The following is a 27,699-nucleotide window of genomic DNA, read 5'->3' on the forward strand; positions in this document are numbered from 1 at the left end:
CATCATGCCTTATGCTCTTCTACCCAACACAAGCACACAATCTGATTGTTTCTACACCAGCCTTTGCTGTGGGTGTGTTCCCTCCTCCCCGAAAAAAGCAGCTGGCTGAGGTCCAGGCTGTGCCAGGCTTCCACCATCAAACCCCCCCACAAACTTCCCTCCTCCCAAACCATCCACAAACCCTCAACAAGTTTGCCTAACACAAAAAGACATTTAAAAAAAACAAGCTTGAGAAATTCTCGGAAAGGAGTTTTTATAACTTGCAATTGGAAATTGTTCTCAAGGATAACCAACACCCGTGGGACTCGCAGGTCATCTTTTGTTGCCATTACACAGGCATTTGTGCCGAAACAAAACATCAGCTGGTGAGCGGCGGTCCAGGGCGAAACAATCAGTGGTATCGTTCTTGTGAGAGTAAAATAAAGTCCAGTTTGACTAGTTTTAGTGGGCATTTTGGCCTTTATTAGCCTCCGGTTTTACCTGTGGCCCTCGTCCTCACCAAAAATGTGAAGTCCAGACAGCGAATCATGGAAAGAACGCTGTCTCTGGATGCCAAAACCTGTGACGGCAAGGTCGATTTCCAGGCTGCTCGTTTTGTTCCCTTCCAAAAAAAAAAATCCATTCCCTCTTTGCTCTTCCTCTTCCCCTCCCTCTCACTACTCCTCTTCCCAGCTTCACACAGGTTGGCAGCAAGCTAGGCACGAGTCGTCGGAGAAGGCTGAAGCTTTATACTGGTGCCAACTACCCTCTGCTGTATGGGAGGATGGGAAGGGGTGAGGAGGAGTAGGGGTAACAGGGGAGGGGAAGCAAGGCTGGTGGGGAGGTGGTCCAAGAATGGTAACAGCCAAATGAACAAAACAATGACGCTGTGGTTCGCTGTTGCGGCTCATTCGTCAAACTTCAGGTCTTGTGAAGTTTTTTATTACTTTGACAGAGAAGACCTGTCCGCTGTCCATAAGTTCCATAAGTAGAGTTGCATTATATGTGGTCCAAGGCGTGCCACAATAAATCATGCGCAGTGAGCTACATACCGTAGCCTATTAAATGGGACAGGACGGAATTGGCAAATTTTTGGGGAAAGTTAGTTCTCAGAGAATACCTGGTGAAAGTTCCGAGGACAGCCTAGACCCAGTGACTCTGGAAGATCACCATGAAAGGATTCTCCCTTGCACCCTGTGGTCAGCATGTAGCAGCACAGCAACATGGAGATATGTTGGAGGTGCAGGCAGGCCATGAACATGAGACGAGTCCAAAAAGGTTATGACACCCCATGTAAAAAAAAAAGGTACTTTTTCCGTCCCACACCTCTGGAAGAGTGGGTAGGAATCCTGAAGACCTGAATCCAAGTTGTCAGCACCTCGGTTAAGGGATCTGGCTGGGATTTGTGGCAAACCAGAGCAAGTCGAGAAACCCCATACAAGAAAACTCCTCAGTAAAAGGCCCACAAGAATCAGGGTGTGTTCTATACCTTGACGGCCAAATCAGTAATTATTGACAACCAACCCCAAGGTTCCTCCTCTAGCAAGATGGTGGCGCATTCAGTTCAATCCAAATCCAAATCTAAGATGAGTACGAAAGATGATGATGGGGCAGATTGACCTGGTTGCTGGAGTGATCATCTCTCTCTCTGTGACCATTTCAAAGAATCGTTGCGCCAGATAGATTCGCAAGATACTGATAATGCTGCATCCTCAGTAGTAGAAGAGTGAGATATTAAAGCGCCTATGAGCACCTTTGCGGTAAAATAGCACAATACAAATGGTCAAAAGGTCAGCAATAAATGAGAGGCCTTGTGGCATTAGATACATGCCCTTCTACATTGGGATTTAAACTCCACTAATATCCTGTAGTAACATTTAATGGGGGCAAGTTCACCTCAAAACCAAGTGGCAAAAACCTGAAGGACATTATAGGGACAAATTGATAATCAAGGGACCCTTTCAAATTAAACTTTGTCACGCTAAGACATTTTGCCCCAGGGTTTCAGTTACAGTACGTCTTCAAAGGACTGGATGAGAATCCTTACCTTAAACACAGCAGATACCTGTGGAGTGAGCTTGAAAAGAGACTGTGAGGAAGGTCCAACATTGTGACCTCGGAGAAAGAAAAAAAACGTTCTAAAAGAGATAGAAGAGATTCTAAGAGACTTTCTATAAGAGATAGCTTTACGATCAAAATATGATTCTATTCCAGGACTTTTGTTAACCTGTGCGACTTTAGAACTTATTATAGGATTTAAAGAAAGTCATGGTTTGTTCAAGTTTGCAACAATTGCTTAAACGTGTTTTTAATGTTTTTTCTTCTCGCAAGGAACGTTTTAAAATCTTTGCAAACCTTGAACAAAACCCTAATGGGAGCACATTCACTATTCATTACCGTCACCAGCAATGGGATACAGGCTTAAAATACAAACTATAACGGTCCGAAAGCATTATAATAACAAACACCTTTGAAATTTTTGCCGACAAGCCAATCTCGACCATGTTTTTCATGTATTGTTTGTTGATTAAGTTCCTAAAACACATTCTGGAAATGCACCATGAATCTGCTTTGAAGAGTTATGATGAAGCATGAAGCTGTGAGATTGATATTGGTCAGCTTGAACCTCACCGCCCCAGCAATCCTGTTTGGAAGAAATATTGGCAGTCTAACTCGCGCTGGCTGAAAATAATAGCTGGTGTGCCCCTACCATGTAGCAATCTGCCACTGGATCGTTCGCGCCAAGGTCAGCGTGTACATTACAAAGACAGTAGAGAGGCAAGGAAGGGAGGGGGAGAACAAGGAGCACCTTCAATAGAAGGGGTGTTTATTTTAAAGATGGGTGATGGGCATGTACAGAAAGCTATAATTGACCACGCTTGCAAACATGCACTTCCACAACTCCCACTAGGGTCACACTCGAGCAAACTAAGCTGCGCCTCAAATCGCCCCTGCCGTGAAAATAAGGTGGAACAGATTTGTGCCACGCGGAGTCTCCGAGCTGCTTGGACAGACGGAGCAGGAACTTATGACGGGGCGGAGCCTTCATGCGCGTAATGCCCAGATGGGCCCTCTGGACCCTTCGTCCCATGATGCACTTTGGCAAGAAGAAAGATAGGTGATGACAAGGAGCATCAGAGTCAAACATAATACGCCATGTTTGCTCTAATAATATTGCAAATAACTTTCCAGTATATATTGTTAAGAATTGGACAAAATATCCATAGCAATGTATTGTATTGCAGAACAGTACAGAATGTCAAATATTTATATTATACTATAGCTGTGTACAGGGGTCCTAGGATTCCGACAACTGTTCTGATGTAATCTGAGTTTTTAAGTAAAAAAAACCCACAACTTTTTGACCATCAATCCTAAACAATCTAATGGAAAAAAAAAAGTAGGCCTACTACGGTAACGGTAACCAGAATATTTCACTTGTTTCGTTTATCTTAAAAAAAAAAAAAAAGTCTTAATGAGCAATTATAACTATATCAGATTAGATTGCTATATATTTTCTTAGTGGTTATAAATTATAATTAAAATAAGGAATAATATAATTATTTGGTGTTGGTAAGGGTCTGGCGGATTTAATAAACCAATATTAGTCATTTCAAAATCGGAGTAGAGTGTCTGATCATGTTATGTTGCCAAAGTTGAGGCGCAACAAAGTCCACCACCACTACCTCACCTTGACATGACATTAATTACCTGCGACAGCCATTTTCTCCTGTCGTCCGGCCAGGGCGCGCTCCCTGCTTGGCATGCGAGTCTTATCTGACATGTTCTCAAGCCTCAGCGGACACCAATGCAAACGTAGTTAAGCTGGCAGAGAGAAGGAAAGGAGAGACAAATGGCTAAGTGTGGCACACTTGCAAGCCACCACAGCACGAGGGTGAGGAGGAGGGCGTCAGGGGTGGGGGTGGGAGGGCGGTGGAAACCGCCACGGATATGAATATTCATGGCGCGTGGGCTACGCCGTGCAACGCATAATAACTAGTCAAGGGGTTAATATGACTCTGGCACAAAAGCCTACGCCACACTGCGTGCGAGAATGAAATTAAATTTAAATAAATATTGGTGGTGGCGTGCATGCAAATGAGCTTGTGCCATTCGACGGCGCTAAGAGGCCTCTTCGCAGGTTGGAGCGCGGCCTGCTGCTGTGGCTTTTTTTGTTGTTGCCATTTCAGAGGCATTAATCCGGAAAGGGGAATAATAGCTTGTTAAAGCGCATGCAAAATAAATGGCGGCGGGATTCCAAATAATGCAAATACAGTAAATCGTCTGTAAACAAGGCATTTAGCTGGTTATGTTTAATTCACTGTAGCATTGCTATGATGCGGACCGACGGCCATATTAAAACCTGTAACCATCCCATCGGAGATAGCGACATTGATGTCACTTTGTACCATTTTAAAACTGCATGTTGCTTTCATTCAACAATTCATTCATTTGCTTGAAGACATGATTATTAATACCAGATGCTAGTTATGGATGGTTGGGACTCTACCATTTGCATTGTTTGTCAGGGGAACGGGTTTTTGGAGCCTATTGATTATATTAATTACTGGATAATTGTACATCAATATTAAGATAATAATAATAATAATGATTATTATTATCAAAGTGTTTTTTATTTGCTCACTTGTTTTCAAGAACAAATGGGTTAGAATTATTGTGTTATAGTGTTTTGTTAGCAGGCAACTTTCTGATTGCTGGATAATGACGCGAGATGATGAAGGGCAGATGGACAGGACTGTATTCTTGGGTGAGGGTATAGGATGAGCGGGTCTTAAGTAACAACAACAATTGTGAGAAAAAATGGCTAAAGGGAGAGTTTGTAGTTTTAAAACTTGGACCAAGATTTGAATGAGGCCTCCACGACTTGATGGGACGTGACTGGACTGGATGCCATGACTAGACGGTACGTGAGTAGGCTGGCCGCCAGGACTGGATGACTTGGCAGTGACGCGGGCGACTTGACAGAGACGTGTGCGACTTGACAGAGAAGAGGACGACTTGACTGAGTGTGGCACACTAACTGAGACGAAGACAACATAACTGAGACGAAGACAACATAACTGAGACGAGGACGACCTGACTGAGACGTGGACGACTTGACCGAGACGAGGACGACTTGACCGAGATGTGGACGACTTGACCGAGACGAGGACGAATTGACCGAGATGTGGACGACTTGACTGTGATGTGGACGACTTGACTGAGATGTGGACGACTTGACTGTGACGAGGGCTTAGCTTGATGCGACACATAACGTCGACAATAATCCCACACTGACTAGACAAACACAACAGACTAAATACACCAACACTAATGAGAACCTGGAGAATCACAATTGGCTGAGGGCACTGATTGGTCACACACACACACACACACTGACTGGTAAGGGAAGAACTACACAGGTAGACGTGGTTAGACATAACGAGACGAGGGGAAAGGCAAGGAACACAAAACAAAACACTAAACACTCGGACAACAAAGAACATGAACACGCAAAATCATACAAAATCCCAACCCCACAGAACCGAAACGTGACAAAATATGTTTTAAGTCTTATATATTAGGAATGCACAATCAATTAAAAATAAAGAGGTTCAGCTGCCCTATAAGTGTGCCAGCGAGTGCGCGGCAAATGATTGGCACCTCATCAGTCACGTCTTCTGTCTCTGATTAGTTGATTTTCTTTGGGCACGGTGGTTTTTTAAAAGGCTTATTAGAGGCACAAGATGAGCCCAGATTGAGCAGATTTTCTCCACAAACATTTTTACTAATATACTATTTACTTGTATATATTTTAACAAATATGACAAGTGTTTTCTTTTTTTGAAAGCTGCAACATGCCTGTTTAAGGGCCTAATAGCATAGTCATTTAACACATTGTCACTATGTCAATAAAAATACCAATGTGCTTGCTAATAAAAAAAAGAAAAATGTTTTATTGCTTAATTTTAATTCACAATTAAGCAGACTTTTGTTAAATTTGTTGTATTTTTCTTGCTTCCCGGAAACACTGACTTCAGCAATTATGTCATTAGGTTAACGATTTGTGTTTGTTTATTGTCCAGTTTGTAGACTACTTCATGGTTCACAGAAAATGACGTTAAGGGTGAGACCTGACTGTAGCATTTGCATTCTGGGGCAGGGGGGAATGCTTTCCACGCTCTGACGACCATTGTCCTCTCCAATTCCAGGAAGATGGAGAATCTGATTTCATCAAACACAAACTATCCACCAATCAACAAACATACTCAACAAGTCTAATCGGTCAATATTAAGCAAGCCATCAAGTTTGAGATACAAAGTTATGTAAGAATACACATAAATCAATCTATGATTGAATACACTTGCCAATGGTTGCCTTCAGGCTCATTTCATCATTAGGGCTGCTAAACATTTAGCACATAAAGCAGCTAGCAGATTATCACACTGATTGTCTTCCTTATGATCTCGAAAAATGCATAAATCGAAACCGTTTGCCTGTAGGGCCTGTATGATTTCAGTGCTGTGACTTGAGGTTGTGAAGCGGAGCGATATGACGGTAATAAGGATAATTATTTATGTGTGGGCGCCTAATGCCTCTCCCTATACGCTCAACAAGTGACTGAGAAGTCAGGACGTTGTTTCTGCGCATGTACTGCGAGCCAGAATAACATCACACCCTGCTGCAATTCCGTATCTCTCCTTTTTTTAAACTCCCTCTCTTCCTCTTCCTGGCTCTCTTATCTGGCGGGGAAATGAAGCTCAATCACCTGCGGAGGAGCTGAGGGCGGCACGGGCGACTTTGCAATGCAAATGCCAGGTAATTACCCCGACACGAGGGTAGTGCAAGCGCACGTATGGAAATAGAGCGGTGTGGGGGGAGAAAAAAAAGCAGAAAGAATGAGAGCAGGAAATAGAGAAAGAGATGAACCAAGCTGCAGGTTCACCTGCCTGTTGATGCGGGATGATTGGGGTGTCAGGAGAACGTGGAAAAAAAGGGGGCGGGGGATGCAAACACTACCAGATGATGTCTGGTTGTCTGCGGCATCACCGTGTGCAGCCAACTAAAGTAAAACAATGAATACCATTTTTGTTGTGACCTGTGTTTTCCAAATAAAATCTATGGCCAATACATACAGTAGCAGCTCTGTTGCTAACCAAAACAGTAGCGGCGTCTTAGCACGTTAGCAATGAGTGCGGTATTCAAAATGATTAGCATTCTAGTGGCCTATAGAGGACAAAGACGTGGTCGCTCAACAATGTTGTGTGTGTCTATGTTAGTGTTCCACTTGACACCATTTGAAATATAGAGTGAAACCAAAGCGATATTTACCAAAGGAAATAATGTAAATTGGATTCATCTGTTCCAGACTCCCAAAATAAAAAAATACGTTTTCTCAAGCATAACTATTAAAGTGCTTAGCGTGCCTTACAAGTGCTATACAAGAAAAAGCCTTAAGTTATTTCTTAAATTCTATCATGTTTATCACCTTTATCAAATGGCGGGCACTCAGAATTTTGTCGCATTGTGTGTAAAGGGTTCAACTGACAGACAGCAAGGCATACCCCACAATGCACATAATGTCATAAGTCAGGTTTCATCACACACCATGGGCCAAACACAAAAGTAAAACTGTGGCACAGTATTAAACGGTGTGCTTTTATTTTGAAGGTTTGACTTATGACAGGATGTTGTATGGCAACGTTATCTTGAGGCAGGGTTAAAAAATGTGTTGAAATTGTATATACTGTATAAATACTCCGATCAGTTAAGTGCAGTTTTCAATATGTTGTGTGGCCCTGTTAATGTTCCACTAGACATAAATTGTAATATACTTGTATATTTGTTCAAGATATTTATAGTCTGCCTCATCGTATGCATTAAGTGCTTTTCATATTGTTTTAAACTTCATTTTCATCTGATCTACCTTCGAATATACCTGCAATTTTATTTCATATATTATATATTCACCGATTTCCAGGGGTGTGCCCCAGGGTTCTGTTTTGTGGCCCCTCATCTTCTTTACCTAATAACGAGAAGAAGATGGAAGAAAACATAATACATACCCTGTGAGGCATTCAGGGTCCATCTGGAAGATGAACCAACCCTTGGTTCCTTGCCCTATAAAAGGTTTATTAAGAGTGTGTGTTTGTGTGTATACAGTTGCACGCATATCGCGCCTTTCTGCTCCTAAGTTCATATCGCATGTGCGTGTTTCAAGACAGTATACATATGAGCATGTGTGCACCATTATGCTCATGCCCTCTAATGGGCACTTGTGTGTGTACACGTTTGTGCAGGCCTGTGCGTGTGTGTGCATGTTTGTGTTGTGCCGCAGGATTTAATTCGTACGCCAGCTTGCAGCTGTTTCATTGTGAGCCAACGAGAGCAGAGCGACGTGCAGATGTGCTTTAAGTATCAAAGAGATTATCAAGTGACCTGGAAATGAATAAACACACGCAGTGCGGTGCACTGTGAACGTAGCACGCCGGCCGCCATGTCGTCCGGGAAGTGGGAACGCGGTGGTTTGTTTGTGTGGAAGCAACAGTGCGACTCACAAGTCTGACGAGCGTTTTTGGGCGTGTAATCGCACCGTTGCTTGAGTCTCACTTTGCACCAATTAGAATAATAAATCACACCGCCTCACGCCGCTTCAAAAGGGCCCTCCGACGTGGCGGCGAGCAGGTGGGACGGTGTGAAAAACAAAAGGGTTTGATTGCTCTGCCACGGTCGGTTAAAAGCAGCGTGACGCTCCACGGGGGATTCGTATTCATAAAGCGACGTGACAAATTCAGAGTCATATTTAGGCACGTCTTCCATGTGACAAAAGTTGGACTATTGTCCGAAATGTACATTCACTATATATTGGGAGACTCATCAATTTCAACGATAACCGTGGACAACGGCTGTCGTGCTTCAACCTTCACGACCACGAAGCGGATTTTCAAGCGAATGTTCTTTAAATGAAGTTAGATAAGTCGATCTCCAAGTGGCTGTCCACAGCGGCCAACTTGACATCATGCAGAAGTGGAGATACATTTTTCTGTTTATCAAACTGCTATGGCCTATTTTTTGACAATTTTTTTGCTCAGGATAATGTGGTTGGTTGAACACATCAATTCCTTTTGCTTTTAAACAATATATATATATGCGTTAAAATTGTAATTGTAGATAATCTCACTCTTGATTAGTAGATTAGTGTGACATGTTAACTTTTGAGAGATCCTTATAAATATCCACACTAATAAGTCCCCAATGACGAAAATATCAGTAAAACTATTATATATTAATATTTTCTCACCATAAACAAGTCAGCCTTTAAAACTGCTACAGCCTAAAATATACATATTAAATATTCATTATTTTTAAGGGATTTTAACACTCTAAAGGCCAGCATGTTTACACAACTTCAGTTTTTTTATTTAAAAAAATGTTTAATTAATAAAATAATTTGTATAGTTGTATTTATTTTATTAAACACATTAAAATTTTGGGTGTGATTATTTTGTGGCGCTGGAAAGGAATAACAGCATTTTCATTCCGTTCAATGAGTGTAATCACGGAGCGAATTAAACTCAGTCAAGGCACCACTGAATATCCAAAGGGGGGGTTGCAAGCTGACTCTTGTGCATTTTTATGATGGTCTGCAGTCTTTTTCTCATTCAAGCATCTTTACCAACGCTTGAGGGTCTTCGTTCCCTACATCCCCCCTTCCTCTCATTCAGCAACTATTTCTGGCCTACATCTTTTGCTAAATCTCCGTCCCACCATCTTCTTTTTATCATTATTATTCCTGAAGAGACTTTGCTTGGGGGAGAAGATGCCATTTATGTGCTGAGACAAAGCCAAACGGATGAAAAGGACGCTGGGGAACAATATGTTTGCTGACGCCACCATTGTGGAACCTTCATTTTGACCCCAGGGCAGAGATTGAGTGAGGACCCGGTTGTCTTAATGGGTGATTTTTTGGGATGACTCCTCTAGACTTCCATCTAAATCACTTAAAAGCCCCTCCATTGTACGGCGAGTTACCATCCACCACTGCACGCAACCCACTTTTCACTGCAGCGGTGGCCAATTGCGAAACAATGAATCCGTTAGCTCGCGTGTCTTTAGCAGCGTAGCTCGGGGACACATTCTCTGCTCGCCGATTGGCTGAGGCGGGAGGGAAAAGTTGGCGGAAAAGACACCACAAGGGGAGGATGGAGGCATAAAGGATTTGAAAAGCAAAGCCTCTTTGGTAAAGAGGGAGCTGTGTGGGGGTTGCTGCTGGATGGATGTGGGATGACACAAGGTCCAGATTAACCCTAATCTCAGGCCTGGTGCTTTAGGTGAGGCGGTGCACAGGGGAAGCCAGGTGGCTCAAACTGGTAGAAGGCGGGGTAGAGGGGTGTTAATCTCAGTGTGCTTTTATTTTGATAGAGATATGACCACAAAAATAAAGAGATGTTACGGATTGGTGGGGGCGGGGCTAGCGCGATAGTAGCGACACGCCGATTGGCTGCTGCCTGCATGGCGACAGTGGCACATGCCCTGGTGCATGGGATTAGAAAGACAGCTCCCTAATCTGCTGTTCTAGGATCGTATGTAGGCCAAGTGTGGCTTAGCCCGGCCGCTCTTAACGCGGCGACAGGAAGTGGATTGCCGTGATGTGACGGCGCTTTAAACAGTTGCTCATGCCTCTGCATTCGAAACATTCTTAATTGTCTCACATAATGTCAACTGCTGCAAAACTGAAAATGTATACTAATTAAAAAAAAATAATAATCAACCCAAATTAATAGAAATGACAGGACAAACACCTAGCCAGTTTTCTAGTTAGCTGTGGCTAGCATTAGCAGGACACCAAAGTATTTTGCCCAAAAGAAAGACTTACTTCATCCCCGATATGTTCTCATAGGGTGAAATACTTGTGATTTCTTATGGTGAAAGTCATATGCTCTCATACAACAGACCTAGAGAATTATCTATTCTATCTATCTATTATTTTATGGTGTATTTCATCATACAGAGACCCTAAGACATTCTCATGCAGTGAACACCATAAATTCTCATTTAGTGTGCCACTGTGCCCATGTTCTCATATATGAGAACCTCATGTCACGTGACCATCATGTTCTCATTACAGGACTCTCGTATGTTCTCACAGGGTGAACTTCATGTGCTTATGCAGTGAACGTCATACGTTCTCCACAAGTAACTTCATGTGCTCTCATACAGTGAACCTTTTGTATTCTCACACTATGAACTGAGTAACGTATTTTTCGGTTTGTACGTCGTTCCGGTTTATAAGTCGTACCAGTGACAAAAAATGCATCATGAAGAAGAAGAAAACATCAAACAAGTCGCTGTGCAGTTTTGTATAAAAGTCCCATTTTGGGAGGACTTTTTTTTTTTTTTCCACACAAATTGAGACCAAGAACAGTACAGGTCGGACTCAGACCCAAAATCCCTGTTCTCTGATCACGGGTGCGTTTGATAAATATGTTCCGACCGCACACTTCTTCACTTCGACCGTTCAGAATTTCAGATCATTGTTCAAATGTGTTGTTGATTTATTCAGTTCTTCGTCATCTTCTGCTTCTATTTCTTCTTCCACTTTCTTTAACTTGTCATATAATTTTTGTGCATTGCCGTCAGTGGAAAGAAGGTCGCAGAAATGCACAGAAAAGCAACACAAACAGGCAACGGGAAGTTTGGGTGCCAGTCGGAGCTCTAATTTTAATATACACAAGCCGCACTATGAAATAATAATAATCTAATACAGCAGTTCTATTATGCTCTCGAATACAGTAAACTTCCGTTGCTCTGAAACAGTGAACTTCTTATTTCATTGTATGTTCTCATACATTGGACCTATTATGTTCTCATAAAATGAACCTCACATGGTCTAATACTCTCATACCACATATTTTCATACAGTAAACCAGAAAATGGAACGTGAATGTATAATCAGATAATTGGACCACTCATGACTTCATGCTCTCAAGTCACTGTCCATTAATGTACAACGACGCTGAACTTAACTGAGTTTGTGATGATTCTATAAATTAGTCGCGCTTATTAGTGAAATTTTTATTTATTTATTTCAACACAGAGCGCAGGGCTTTCTGCTTAACTGGGCTGCAAAATGGATTTGCCTGCATGACATTCTGTGAGCGTTATTGTTCATCGCAGAATATGGCAGCCTTGTAGTTTCATTACAAGTATAATTAAAAACCAAAAAGAAGAGTATTAATCATTTTAAGAAGCACTCAATGCGACAAACAGTACTGTCGACTAGTAATGAGATGACACATACATTGTATAACTATTAGGTAGTTGCTTTATTTAAAAAAAAAAATACATGAACAGATCAGATTGTATGGGTCAAATATTTAGTAGTACTTTCCACCTAACGTTGATTTGCCTATCCTATTTATTGTTGTATTTTTGTGAAAAGGTCAATTGGAGTTTCACACAGCCTTGTCTATTTTATTTATTAATTTTTTACACACGATATCATTATTGCCGTGTTTTCTTCCTCCCTACTGTACGCCCCAAAGCAAATCAGTCGTGTGTCAAACAATAACATGTGAACATGAGAGAAACGGTGCAAAAACGGGAAGTAGGTCACATAGCAATTTATTTGACAAAAAAAAAAGGGTAGGCTGAGGAGGGGGGGGGGGTGTAAGGGGAAGTGGGGCACGGTGTGTGCAGAGGCGGCGGGATTTTTGTTATTTTGGGGGAGAACGTGGCAGATTTTTTGTGTGTCTACATGCTTAAAGGAAAGTTGCAGAAAGGCACTCCAAAGGTGATGATTTTATTTGGGGTGGGGTGTATAGGAGTGATATTGTGGTCCCTGGAGCGCATCGACGGACACTTGCGACACACACACACACACACACACACACACACACACACACACACACACACACACACACACACACACACACACACACACACACACACACACACACACACACACACACACACACACACACACACACACACACACACACACACACACACACACACACACACTGTTGGCCGTATTGATCAGCTGTCAATAAGCAGAGCGTCCCACCAAACGTACACACATACTTGCACTAATATTTACACAGCAAATAGAAGAAATCCATGTAACAGATCGTAGTTATTATTTGCACACACACACACGTACACACACACACACACTGATCCCGATTAAACCCGCTCATTGTCATCATGTAGACCGCGTCACCCCCAATCACGCTACATACTTTAGCATATGTGCACGTTCAAATAACTCTAAAATTTGAATTCTTAAATGTTTGATATTGTATTAAAAGTGCTGCTGTTTTGATTTTATATACCAAATGTGTTCAACATAGAATATACTCTCACATTCAGTTTCTTGGTGGATTGGAAAATGCACTATTTGAGGCCATAAATACAGTCTATAGAAAATATGGATTGCAATCATAAACACATGGAATTTCATATATCATATATTTAATTATTCACAAATTTACTGGGGGAAATACTATCAAAATAATAATAATAAATGATCAACCATGTATCTCTTTAAAAAGAACATTGAACTATTAGGATTATATATATTTTTAAATACCTTAATGTTTTTTCATTTGACTCTCTGTACTGTGTATATTTGTGTATCCAGCAACTTAATATTTTGTTATAGTGTCTGCTGTCGTAGAGAGATTCCATCTACTGGAAACAAATAACTTGTGTGTTTTAACATTGACCAATAAAGATGATTCAAATTAAAAATTGTGATAAGATGGACGAATACGGACGTAGAGCCTGTTTTAATATCGTGAGAGTATTTAGGAGCCGATGGGAGACAATCTGTGCAGACTGAGGATGGGCAAAGCCACATTAACACATGAGCGAGGCTCTGGAGCACCAGTCTTCTCTAATGACTCCATAATCCCGCCCAAATGCTGCCTGTTTGCTAATCTCTCCATCGGATTACCCAAGTGGGGACGAACCCTGCGCTCTATTTGTCTCGACCCGGCTCTACTCCGAGCCGACGCCTTCTTCCTGCATGGGAACCCTCGTATGCAGTCAATCTCATGTGTTCTCCTGCAGTGAACCTCGTGCGCTGTCATACGTTAAAACTAATATGGGTATTCAGTACAGTGCAATTTTCATGTTTTCATGATTATAGTCTCATACAATCTACCTCATATTCCCATATGCTGAACCAAATACATACTTATAAACTAAACCTCATTTTAACAAAATGTTAGCTCACATTCTAAATGGAGTGCATCGCTACAATGGAAGATGATTCATTCCATATCGCAATACATGGGCCAAACAATTATTCAATAACGCTACATTTTCAAGTGGTATGATTCGATTCAGTCAATGGCTTTCATTGCTGAACACAAAAAAACAATCGTATAAAAACAGCTTTTACGTACGTTGCGGTCTGCAGCCAACTACACACTACCCCCCTTTGCTTAACACTTTACATGTTACAGACCAAACCAGCAACTGAATCATAACATGTTTTCTGTACTGTTAAATTTAAATCTAGAAATCCTATTTTTGCATAATAAAAAGAATGGAAATTTGGATATAATGTTTTTATTTTAGTAACTGACACATTAATCCATTATTAAAATAATCGTTAGTGAGCAGCTTTAAAATTGAAAAATGCGCAGCAAATTCATGTGATCGGTATCGGAAACGGACGATCTCACCCTTGGATAGTATCGGCGGCATTAAACTCTAAACAACCCTAAACATAAAAAAAAAAAAATTAATTTATATTTTTTTATTAAAGCCTACTATGAAACTAAACTGTTCTCTTATATTCACACATTGATCCTTATACGGTGTCATGCAGTTAAAATCATGTTCTCACAATGGACCTCAAACAGCGAACTTATGTTCTCATATACTTCATGTGTTCTCAGACAGTCAACCTCACGTATGTTCTCATTGTCATCCTAATAGGTTCTCACACAATCAACGCAGCATGTTCTCATGCGGTGAAACTCACACGTCCTCATACACCGTGTCGAATATGTTCTCGTGGCGTGAACATACAGTGAAGCTTGTAGATTCTCATACACTGAACCCTCCCCCTTGCTCTGCTATAAAGTCCTGCATAGGAAATTGAACCGCTTTTGGTGAAATTAAACTAGACACCATCGCTCACTATTCGGCAGTAAAAACATTGTAATTTCCCCCAGCCCATTAGCAAAGAAAGGCAATGATTAGACTGTACAAGTTACAATTACATACGCTGAAAGATAATTATATTATAGGTGTATCATTACAGATTTAATGACAGTCATTTAAAAAAAAAAGTTGAGTAAAACAAGTCTTGTAATGCACTACAATTATATTCTGGGGCTAGTAGTATTTTGGATTAAAAAAAAAATTATAATAAGTGCTTTATGAGGGTAAAAGAGGAAAGCACAAGCCAATAAAGGGAATCAAAAGGAATTCATTGAATGTCTTTAAAGAAAAAAAAAACTTCTTAAATCAAAGCACTTTTTTTCTGTCATTTTACGTCGGACTTTGGGAGAATCTAAGCCCATTTTACTGGTCACACGTCCACCATGTCCTATTCTTTCTATCCGTTATAGAAAAACGCCATTTTGTGCCGTCTTTGAGGGCCTAAAAATGTCACTTTGATTTTACAGCAGCGCTTGTATGCCTGGCCCTGCACGTGTGTGTGCGTGTGCGTGTCTGTCCTATGCACTGTAGCTCAAACTGCAGTCGACAGCCTGCAACAACGCTTAGCGACGTCGTAACACTCCACGCAGCTCGAGCGAAAAATTGCCCCTACATTTGATTTTTGCTTATAAAATAACATGATAAATTTAGAGAATTTGGGCTGCTAAACATCAAAATAGATATTTTACGCCTTGGCAAAAATGGAGATCAAAGGGTGCGTGTGTGTCAAAATGTGGTTTGAGCAGCACTTTAATGCAAATGAACGATCCACATGAACGTGAAAAAACTACGAATCCGGAGCATGTGCGCGCAGCATAAAAGCAAAATAAAATGTGTTGAATTGAATCATATTTTTTCATAAATTTACTTGGGCCCTCAAAGCACTTCTGCATTCTGCGTTAACATAACAGATGGACGCATTACGGTTGTAAAGGTTTGGCAAGTGAAGCATGAGATGGAGGTGCGTTCGATTCGACGTTGTTAGCGGAGGAGAGGGGTGGCGGGGGTGGGCTGGGGTTGCTTTTTGTTCCTGCGGCTGTCCTGTTTCCCGCGATCAGCTGAGGGATGATGGAGCGCGGAAGGGGTCAAGGGGCAAAACCTTGCATTGTCAGCCGAGCCGCTCACCGCTCCCCCTTCCACTCCCAACCTATCTCCCGTGGGGGTTCCCCTCCCGTGGCTGCCCCCACCTCGCCTTTCGCGTGCAACCTCCTGCAGCATTTACATGCATTTATCAAACGCGTTGTGTAAAAGGGCGGCCATTGCGCTTACATGTATGACACTTCTACATGCAACATACAACGTATTTGGGGGTCTAGCCCGATTTGGATATTTTCACTTTGGGTTGTTCTCACTTTTGTTGCCAGCGGTTTAGATCATGTCTGGTGTGTCGATTCATTTTGTGAGGACAATACATTTATATTGGTATACCAGCTGCACACTGACTACTCAAAATTGTCGTGAATTGTCATTTTTTTCAGCGTAGTCCTGGAAAAAGATATAATCAAATAATGATGGTTGCACGTCGTGCATTCTCGGGCTCTCATACAGTGTACCGAATATGTTGTCAGGGTTAACTTTGTTCTCCTAAAGTGAACTTATACAGTGTACCACGTTGGTCCTCATACAGTGAACCTAGTATATTGTTGGTATGATTAGTATTATTATTTCCAACAACTAATCAATTCTCAGTGACCTAGTTTAATATAAAATTGCCCAAGTCCTCAGAAATTCAAGCATTCAACAGTAAATATTACAAATACAAAGTTGGCAACCAGTGATCTACATTTTTGCTTATTTACTAACACTTTACGGAAGACAACCAGTAACTAAATCATAATTCATCTGTTTTATGTTGTGTGAAATAACGTCCTGTTTTTTAAATAAAAGGGTGGAAATTAGGGCTGGTTATTGATACTAATTTCCTGAATCGATTCGATTTCCATTCACAAGAGTTCAATTCGATTTAGATTTTTTTTAATTCAATATAATTCAAAATCGATTAATATACATATATTAAATGGAACATCAAATTTTCTTAAATATCAAGATCATGATTAAAAACTCCACAAACATATTCTTTTTTCTTTTTTTTAAAAACAAAAACATTTAGGCCTCGTGAGTTTATGGGAAAAAGATATTAAAATAATCAATATATGGTTTTATGAATCGATATTGGGCTATGAGAAGAGAAAATAATTCAATTCGCTAAATTGTTTTTTTTAAACCCTGCCCTAATGGAAATTAAAATGTTTTTATTGTATTTGATTCATTTATGAATCACCAAAAATAATCGACATATGAAAATAATTATATAATAAATAATAAACATTTCCTTAGTAAACCTAATACAATGTCAAACATTGTAGCTCAAGTTTGTTCTCGTACCGTGAACCTCATACGTCCAGACATAAAACCTACTACCTTCTCATAATGTGATGTTTGTGCCAATACCATGAAATGATGAATTTATTATGTATGTACCATGCAGTGAATCTAGAGTGAACAACGCATAGTCACGTGCAATAGAAAAGCCAGTGGCTTCTCATCCAGTAAGCCTTAAATGCTTTCCTGTACAAATCCAAATATGTTCTTATACATCCAAGCCAGTACGCGCTTTCGCAGTGAACCCAAAAACGTCCTTGCTCATTTACCGACGACGACGCGTTGCCCTCACACGTATGACGTATCACACATGAACTTCCCTGAACCCCTCCATCGACGTCGAACGTGCGACGATTGCATCCATGAACGCTGCGGATTTCGCTACATATATGTGCATGTAAAGAGACGAGACAGTGCCCCCCCCGCCCCCGCCCTCTTCTTTTAGCCAAAACCATCGCATAGTCACATCCACCCCACCCCACCCCCAGCCCAGTTTTTCCTGTGTAATCCCTGCCAGCTGGCCTCGTTGGTTAATCCCTCTGCACTGATCAGATAGGCCACGCATCCAGTACGGGACAGGGGCAGATAGGGGCGGGACGCTCCTGTCTATGCGCGAGTGTGTACGTGTGTGTGTTGATGAGGTGGGGGGTGGTGTCGACCAGAAAGCATAAATTGCCGCTCGTGCCTTCGCCTCGGCGCAGTGTGTCTGTGTGCGAGCCAGTCGCCTCTTCCTCCTCCTCCTCCACCACCATCTCCTCCTCCTCCTCCTCCATCCCTTTATCTCCTCTTCCCTTGGATGCTCATACATATATACCTACGTGGCTTATATATGTATCCTTTTGGGCTTTTTTTCCTTCCCTGAATGGATTTTTCCTCCACAACGGTTTACATACATTTTTTTTTTTAAACCTCCCTACCTGTTTTGTTTAGTTTTTTTCCTGACTGCATGCCTCCCATCCCCTGTTGTCCGACATCCCAGCATCCCTCCTTTATCCTGCAAGCCGGCAAGAGGACCTCGGGATGCGGAATCGGGGGACCACGGATGCGCCAAAACGAGAGGAAATACTGCAGCCTCCTCTCCTGCTCTCATCTGGGATATGACAACAAGTGCATTTGTTATTTGTATAGGTAAACCAATTGTTCCCCAAAAAAAAGTTGTAAAGTTCCTCGGACTAACATTTCTGCTTAAAACGCCAGCGTCGCCATTTGTTTATTTCGAGCCTGTTAGCGGCAGAGAGGTGACGGGAGAGTGGGAGGACGGACGTAAGGGAGGGAGGGAGGAGGATGAGGGAGAAAACAACGCGGCTTTACCGACTGTAACGATGCGACGCTTAAAGCCGTTAAGCGGCGGCGGTTGGGGTGGGTGGGGGCGGGGGTGTAGGAGGTGATGATGGCGTTGTGTGCAGGAATGGGAGCAGGCAGCCCCGGCCGTTTCCAGCTCGCTATATCTCGCATGCATGCATGTGCTTTCTGTTGCCCTTTTTTCCCCCGCCGCAATCGCTCGCGTATGTCGTCGCGACGGGTAACGTCAACGATGTTCTGGTGTTTGGTTTGAGCTCTTTGTGTTCACAGTGGACCTTGATTTAATTTCAATACAATTAAGGCACGCGGTGAATGCCAAGAGAGAAGCCACAGTCTTCGCTCACCTGAAGGCGGGAAGTCACGTACGTAGGACGCGCCGCACAAAAGGCGCAGTGAAGGTTAAGCAGCTTTGACGCGGGGATCCGGGTCGGTACCGTCAAAGACGTTTAAATGGTCGCGTTTCCGTCACAAGCTGCTTAGCGGCGCGGGCCAAGTGGACAGAGGGCTCGCACGTAGGGGTGGTAGGGGGGTGCCATGTGGTGACAGCGGGCCACTTTGAAGGTCTGCCAGTTTCCGCTTGACCTGTAATGACAACACAAGGTTAGATAGAAAGTGGCATACGGGGTAAAAAAAAAAAAAAAAGGAAAAGGAAAAAAATTATGCCGGTTTATTTGTAACATACGGGAAAATGTAAATTGTTGCAATGGAAAACATGCACCTCAAAATTTTGAGAAATTTTCTTTTTAATAGAGGGGAAAATATCAGAAAATGCTAAGAAAATATGTAAAACAAGAAAAAAATATATATTTTTGATAATATAATAGAGAAAATTATGTACACAACTCAAATCATTCTAGAATTTGAATTTTTTTTCGATCCACATGCGCATTTGGATTCACATTGTTTCAGGTGTCAAAAAAATTGAATTCACGGAATTTAGATATGCTTTTTTTTTCTTTTACTTCTTTCGTGTATGTACTTTTGTCATTTCATACCAATTTTTATTTTATTTGTTGTAAAAAAGAAAGAAAAATCCCAATAAAGAAATCATTTCATGCACCAAATTTTCGTTTGTTTGATTTTCAATGCCAGAAATGAAGTGATTAAAGCAAATATATATATATATATATATATATATATATATATATATATTTTCTAAATTGTACCATCACAGCGCTCATTTGAACATACAGTCCAGTCGTGTTTGAGGCTGCCCCGATTTGCCATATAAAACTTCGCCAAAAACATTGTTTTAATTTAACCCTCAATAATTTTACCCCCCCCCCCCCAAAAAAAATCTATTTTCTAATGAATTTCTTGGTTTGAGATGATGTAATATTTTTTTGTCTTTTTTTAGTGGGCCAAGCACTTTGCTGCCAATCCTATAGCTCTAAAGCATTTGAAGCACAATAGAGTGGTGCAGTTGCATTCACTGCAGCGCGTTGGCCTTTATGTTGTGATTTCCTGACGGCCCTTTTGAGGCACACACAATGAGCGCGTGCGGAAGGGCAAGTGTGGCGAGGTCATCAACTGCTTTTTTTTCTCCCCCTTTCAGGGCGCCATCTTGCTCGCTGTCTGCGCATTATGCACGTCGGCGCTATAGAATTGGGACACCCCCACCTCCCTTCTGCAGAAATGAAGAGAGGTGGGGGGTAGACAGCAGGTGATCCTATATATATTAATATATACAACACCCCCCCCCCCCATTGCTATCATGCATCATCATGACACGTTATTATTACTATTGTTAAAAAGCCTCACTGTTTTGCATTCTGATGTATAATATCATGCAAAATATTGTCAGTACGGGGAAATAACATGACTTTTTGGAGTCTATACATGGGGTGGGAATTGTGCCGTAACAATATATTAAAAGAAAACCATCTATGACACGTGACGTCACCATATTTCTAATAATGCTTCTTTGTTAATCATAGAGCAATAGAAATCTAAAGAAATTAACTACTGTATATTACCAAGAAAATATCATCCAACGAAAACATCTTTTCTCAAAAAGGATTAAAACTAAACTATATATTCAATAATTTACATCTTACACTTTCACACTCATTACTTTATGTTATCACGTTGTAAAATGCAGTTTCATTATATAACATATCGCAATGTAAAAAAACGTCAATAAGTGTGATGTGCTTACAAATGTCTGTCATACGGTAATCACGGTATGTTAACATTTTAAAGGCATTTTCAAACATCAAAATTAAAATGGTCACAAATCGCACATACTTTGTTGCGAAAGCATGTCCACTGACCTGACCAACAGCGCAAATGACAAGTTTTGGCACCTACAATTTTTTATCTTCTTTTCACAATCACTATACGTTTCATGGGTTTTAGAGTGACACAGTGTTGTCACATTAGCACAAAACAGTCGTCAAGTGCACATACTTGGTGGTTTTCATGTCAATTTGATCTGTCCATAAGCGTACTTTGATAAAACAACACAAGCGAGAAATGCTCATCTTATCCCGTCACAGTCAGCTTATATCGATATTGATAATAAAAGATCATCAAAAATTGCTCAAACACTGGCTCACAAACTAGTCATTCTGGAAACGCTTCAAACTTGTTAACTTCTTTCAACAATATAAAGTGATGCTCCGACTTATAAGCTGTCACTTGGTTATTGTTTTTTTTTTTTTTTTTTTTTTTTTTTTGCTTTGTGGTGTGAAAAGTGAAAGAAAGAAAAAAGGGTCAGTCACAGTCACCGACAAGCTTTCCTTGGTCTATTAAACAGAATAAACAGTCAAATGCACAAATACTAAAATCCACGCCTACGGCAATGTATCTGACATAACTTGCTAGGCCCCCCGCCCACATTTGCTTTTGTGATTTCCAGCTTGTCACAACTTCCCAAGAATAGTTTATTTAGTTAATCCTTTAATTATTATTTTTTTTATAACATCATATTTCCAACTGTTCAAACAATCAAACGTTGCGCTTATATGCATCACTCATTTACTAAAAAGAAGAGAAACTAACGATGTACTATCGAACACTTCCCAATACACCGATGAATATATAAAACATTGGATCAATGATCAATATTGTTTCTTTTTTTTTATCATTTCATTGGAAGATCTTTGCTTGCGCACACGCACACACAGCAGATTCAAATCAATCTAATTTAGTCATGTAAATAGAGGTCGGCGCAGGCGACATGGCGAAGCGTCACTAATGGAAGAAAGAGATGGATGCCTTATGATAATGAAGGTACAATGAAGCACAAGCATGACCTTGCGGCGCCAAGTGTGGACCCGCGCACACACACACAAAAGGCACGCGCACACACATCTACTTCCACCCCTCACACAACAACTAATAACAGGGTGAAAGGAGCGCATCCTAGCATGTTTGTTAAAATGTCGCCGCAAAAACAAACATCCCCAATAAAAAAGGTGTGCTTCTAACTTAGTTAAACTTGTACCACATGCGCACACGCTCAAAAAGATAAGAAAATATACGCAGGCACACCAACTGGAACAATGCCAGGCAACATATCGAGACATACTCATTATAATTGGGGTAACCAACATATTATGTACACCACTCAGCATGACAGACGGAAACATTTTCCTTTTAGTTTAAAATACTTTAACCTCCAGGATGCTTCGTCGTACACTGGCCAGCGACAGAACCCAGGGTGAGGTTGTTGTTTTTTCCGCTTTAGGTACATTTTTAAAATGCGTGTCATCCATCCATGTTGAGTGTGTTGTACTAGCTAGCTAGCATTAAGTTACACAATGAGGGTTGCCTCTTCAATCCACTGTCCAAGTTCGCAAACTCCCTTCGTCCGACAAACAATGATGTATCATCGTCAGAAAACAGGTGATCAGTGATTGGTCGCTACCTGATCCCGACAACTGTGATGTCATTTTCAGTCGACAGCAAGTGGCAAAATGGCGGCCCCCTTGAGATGGATTTTGCTACTCAACTCATATTTCATGGGCACAATATTCATCAGAATACTGTGATTATACAAGTGGGGCCACATTGAACATATTGTAAAGACAATTTTGGGGTTGACTTCTGCTTTAAAGTTTATGGGAAAAAATATTTATTTTAAAAGTACTGTATATTAAACACAAATACAATTATTTTAAATGATATTTGTCTTTGTTGTTGCCTTCTTAAGGCCGCCTAACTAATTTTATTAATTTGAATTTTCCATCCCCCACAGGCAGCAACGAGGAGCCAAAATGGAGTCCCTGGAGACCCTGAGATAAGAGTCAAGGGAGATCCCCTGGAGGCAGCGTGCTTTCCAGTTTCTCCGCACACGCGACACGTGCCGTCGCCCCATGCCCCCAACTGCCTCCCACCTCCACCCCACGTCTAAAGACACACACACACACAGTTAGCATCCTCAACTAACCCCTGCGTGGACACCCAAAAAGTTCAAACTTACTGAAGCTTGGGAAAAGACATCCAGGAAGCGTGCGCCACCAACACACAGGGGACACTCACAATAAGTACGGCCTTTACGATTAAAAAAACAACAAAAAACGTCACTTTTTCTATTTACAATTAGTGACAAAAGGGGTAAGGTATACTTAAAAAAAAAATTGTATCATATTTGTATGTTGGCTAACAAACGCTGAACAACGTTTGTCAAAAAGTGGCAAGCTTGCGATATTGTTCAATCAGAACCCGGAAGAACGGTGGCCTAAAAAGGTTTTAATAGCTTTTTTTTTTTGTGAAGCAAACGTTCAAAAATATTAAGATATAAAATCCTAAATTGATAATTTTATTAAACATTATTGAATATGTTGGTATGTTTTAAATGTAAAAACTATTTAACTACTTAAACCAACTTTTATTTACGAGCTGCATTTTGAAAAAGCAGTAGGCTAGTAACACAGTGTTTCAGTGTGAGATTTACATTGGACATTTTTCGTTTGTGAGTTGTTTTTGAACTGTGTTCAAAATGATTAACGCGATTAATCAGTAATATATACATAAGGTACTGTGGGTGTTTATTTTTTCATCAGGAACCATCCTAAAATGGAAATTGAAATATTTTTAAATGGTCACATTTAAGACCTTTAACTCTTCATACGGTGTATCATACACACTGAGTTGTATGTGGATTTTTGTAAAATATATTTCGTGGCACAAGACAACCAATATAAATTTGCAGACTATTGTTTTAAGTTGTCGTAGTTTGTAGGGAAATTTCACTTTGGAGATCAAATACAGTATAATGACATTTATAGTAGGATGCAATGCTCTACAACTTTTTTTTTTTAAGGACCAATAAATGGATGACTTGACCACTTATTTGTCATGATACCACAGGGCCAAGTACAGTACAACCATAACCATTATTATAATCAAATTGGCTTGAAGTTGCTTAATAGGCTCAAGTCTGGTCGAGATGTGCAATTGTCTGATACTATAACGCCCTCTTGAGGTCGCACCGTGAACTACAACCTGAGTGGCAGAAGAAAATGGCGGATTGCAGAGAAACAGACTACAGTTGAGAGTAGGAATTAGCAGGTAGTACTCGCTCTATAGCAGACCGGTAAGTATATTATGAGTCAAGGAAAATAACTTCTGAGTGTTGACAAAAAGACACACGCCATTTCGTGGAGCTTCTTTATTCTGCCACAAATAAAAGCCAGTAGTTCTGAAAGAGGACCTTGCATGTTTATTTTTGTGTTGAAACTTCCCCAAAATGCCATTCTGAAGAAGAAGAAATAAACAATAGAAGCCAATTTGATTATGGTTGGCTTAAGTAGCAGTCAGAAATGGAAAGCGGGGAATGTTGTGGTAATAAGACAGGCCAAGTTAGTAGAGAGGATGGGAAAGGTGGCGAAAAGTCATATTTGGGACGGACGGGCGGGCTTAATATATGAAAGACATTCTTCAGCTTAAGAGTTGAAACAAGGGGAATGCACACCAGTTATGCTTAATATACCACATTTATTACTTTGGAACTGATTAATAGAAAGAGCGGAGGCAAAGCCAGTCGCATCGCTGTCATTAGAAAAGGGAGAAAAACAAAACAATAAACAACCCCAAAAAGAACGCAGCCCATTACAACGAATCAAGCTGTCCAAGGGAAAGAAAAGGCGGGTAAATTAAGTCCAACAAAGGCTGTTAGTTAGCGGGGCACTTTTTAAACTATACTCTTTTCTGCTGCTGCTTATTTAACTCTTGACCGTCCATTTTGTCATCTCCCTTTACGACATCCTCGACGCAATTCGTCCCGATGCATGCAAAAAAACAAAAACAAATTATAGCTATTCTGTACGTCACCTCCAGGAGAAAGAACGAGGGATATGACAAATTGCGAGTGACAAAAAACAAGAAACATGGCAGACATTTTAAGAATGCGGTTTTCTGTGAAGACCTGCTGAGGAGGGAAAATAACTCCACTGTGCATCTCCTTTGTGTCCTCTGAAGAAATGATGCAAAAATAAACACCTTGACAAGTCCCACTCGTGAGCTCGGAGACCATTTTAAGCAAACGTGGATGTGACCATTACAGACCTGCTCTTGGGCCGTAAAAAAGAAGAAGAAAAAAAAAAAGATCAGGATGATCCTTTCATTTAAAAAATAGGATTAGGAAGAAGCATATGCAGTGGAATGGCAAAACAAGAGTTCACCTAAGGATGCTATGCATTAAGTTGTAGTCCTAGGAATAATAGTTTCTCTTTTTTTGTGTGTGTTTTTTGTTTAACTACGAGTTCCAAGTAAGTCTTTAAAGTCAAAAGAAATCAAGAAAGTCTTCATTGTGTTTTTATTCTCATCCTCGGTTAATTCTTTAGCCTTCTTCAGTTTAAGGATTTCTTAAGAGAGACGTGTGGACGTGATGATTCAATGGCTGAGAGGGGAGGGCAGGTAGGTTGGTAGGTGGATCGATGGGGGTCTTACTTCATCCGTCCCTGGCGTTCCTGCATGGACAGACAAAACAACACAACTTAAAATGGTGTAAAAACAAAAACTTTAAAAGAAAAATATGCCCAAGGTGGCACAAAAACCTCAGGTCAACCCGACAGCATATCATAATCGCTGGTGCGGGGCCAAAACCTCCAATGTCAACTCATCAAATTTGATTTGTATCGCACTTTTCAAGCATTAAAATGTTGACAGCAAGTGCTACAAATATAAAACCATTATTGGTCATTTGGTAAATGTTGTATTTTTTCACAAATCTGTACTATTGGTCAGTCCACACTAGGGATTGTCAAGGTATCTGTTCATGTCGGACAATGGATTGTATTTTTAAATGCTCAGCAAAGCTAGTGTAAAGGACATCAAGGGTGTGGTCACAAGTACCTTGATGCCGGTAGTGAAACGATACCACTGAGTTCAAAGATTAGTAAAAAGCATTCATGTCCACATTTCTTTAAAGACTATCTCCAAATGGAAAGCATGGCCCAGGAATATATTGTTTTAAACGTTCTTCCGTTAAAAGTGAAGCGTCTGTATAGTATGCGCAGGGTTCGAGGTGAATTTACCTGCAGCCTGTAATGACTCCTGCCGTTTGGGTTGCTGGGATATGGCTCGCTGCCTTGGACCTCCACCTGCCGCACAAACACACCAGGTGAAAAAAAAAGAAAAATTTACCGCACTGGTACACATTTTTAAACTTGATGCAAATGAGAAAAGCTTTAAGTACAGAGAAATGTTGGTGAATTTTAAGTAGGAAAACGTTATATTATAATAATAATAATATTGATGACGATAATGATAAAAATCAGGAATACATCATCTTCTAAAAACAAAACTATTCTTTGTACAAATTTAGGATAGGAGGAAGTTAGGAACCATACAATATTTTTTTATATGTATGTATATATGTATGTGTATATGTACTCGCATATACACACACACACACACACGCACACACATACATATATCTACATATACATATATATATATATATATATATATACACACATACATACATATATATACATACACATATATATATACATATATTCTGTAACATTCTTTTTACAGATATTCCATTTAATGCGAGGCTTTAATTGAACATTTGTACAACTGCAGAACTTCATGAGGGCAGTTTCTCATATGTTGCCATTCATAGGCAATTCAAAATGATCTTTGTTCAGCGAAACATGAATGGGCAATTTGCACTGGATGTCATTAGGTTGTAGAACTTGAAATGTTTAGTAGTTCAAATTGTGCTACTGTATTTACTTTAAGGCAGTGTTGTTTACCAGAAAATACAAAGGACGCTTTGTTTTCATTTGAAAAAACTTAAAACACTGCACACAATAGTGAAACATTAAAGGATACAAGGCTCTGTTGAGCATTACTTTGATACTAAGCTGGTGTCTCAAATCCACATCACGAGGCTGCCAGGTAGAAATATTGCAGGACAAACATAATACTACGATGTGAGCAGAACCATGGCACCTTGATTCATGTTAAGCTGATGACCAATGATTCAAAACATTAAACAATTCTTGCAAATGTTTTTCCCTTTTCATTTTGAGACGTATATTAATAGCGCAGTCATTTCTGTTTTCACTCAGGGAACACTTACCAGACTTGTACATACACAAATGTATACAACCGTTAAGGGAAACTACACCTCACAGAAAAATATCCACCCTATAGACTACATGGGGCTCACTTTCTGATGAAGCCGTTACCGCGGCAACAATGAAACCTGCATTTTTATCGGGAACAAAGTAGTTAAGAGTAAAGATTTCTATGAGAAACACTCATGGCCAGGCCGTTGGGAAAAAGAAGATGAAAAAAAAAAAAATCACGACAAAGATGCAAGTTCTTGTGTCTCGCGATGCCATTCTTATCCCAATGTGCAAACTCACTCATTGTGAACCTTATGGAACCTCAGAACA

At 40.6% G+C, this 27,699-nt stretch overlaps 2 protein-coding genes and 1 long non-coding RNA gene across 3 annotated transcripts in view; 1 reads left to right on the forward strand and 2 right to left on the reverse strand.

Annotated features, from left to right (window-relative positions):
- Positions 1-18,625, reverse strand: part of msrab (methionine sulfoxide reductase Ab) — a 58,629-nt gene extending 40,004 nt beyond the window's left edge. Inside the window, 2 exon segments of the mRNA XM_086094207.1 lie at positions 3,691-3,804; positions 18,457-18,625. Coding sequence (XP_085950333.1) covers positions 3,691-3,763 — 73 coding nt within the window. The 5' untranslated portion in view covers positions 3,764-3,804; positions 18,457-18,625.
- LOC147162777 (uncharacterized) lies at positions 18,252-24,509 on the forward strand. The gene is made up of 3 exons (XR_015097017.1): positions 18,252-18,667; positions 20,397-20,504; positions 23,043-24,509. It is a non-coding gene; the product is annotated as an uncharacterized LOC147162777 (long non-coding RNA).
- A 255-nt stretch (positions 24,510-24,764) lies between these two features.
- Positions 24,765-27,699, reverse strand: part of ythdf2 (YTH N6-methyladenosine RNA binding protein F2) — an 11,900-nt gene continuing 8,965 nt past the window's right edge. Inside the window, exons 4-5 of the mRNA XM_086094206.1 lie at positions 26,326-26,391; positions 24,765-25,758 (exon numbers count right to left, since the gene is read on the reverse strand). Of these exons, the coding sequence (XP_085950332.1) occupies positions 25,735-25,758; positions 26,326-26,391 (90 nt within the window). The 3' untranslated portion in view covers positions 24,765-25,734. The remainder of the gene's footprint in view (positions 25,759-26,325; positions 26,392-27,699) is intronic.

Source organism: Leptonotus elevatus, chromosome 14, assembly GCF_054856555.1.
Source record: "Leptonotus elevatus isolate MCC_2025b chromosome 14, RoL_Lele_1.0, whole genome shotgun sequence".
In the NCBI taxonomy this organism is placed as follows: domain Eukaryota; kingdom Metazoa; phylum Chordata; class Actinopteri; order Syngnathiformes; family Syngnathidae; genus Leptonotus; species Leptonotus elevatus.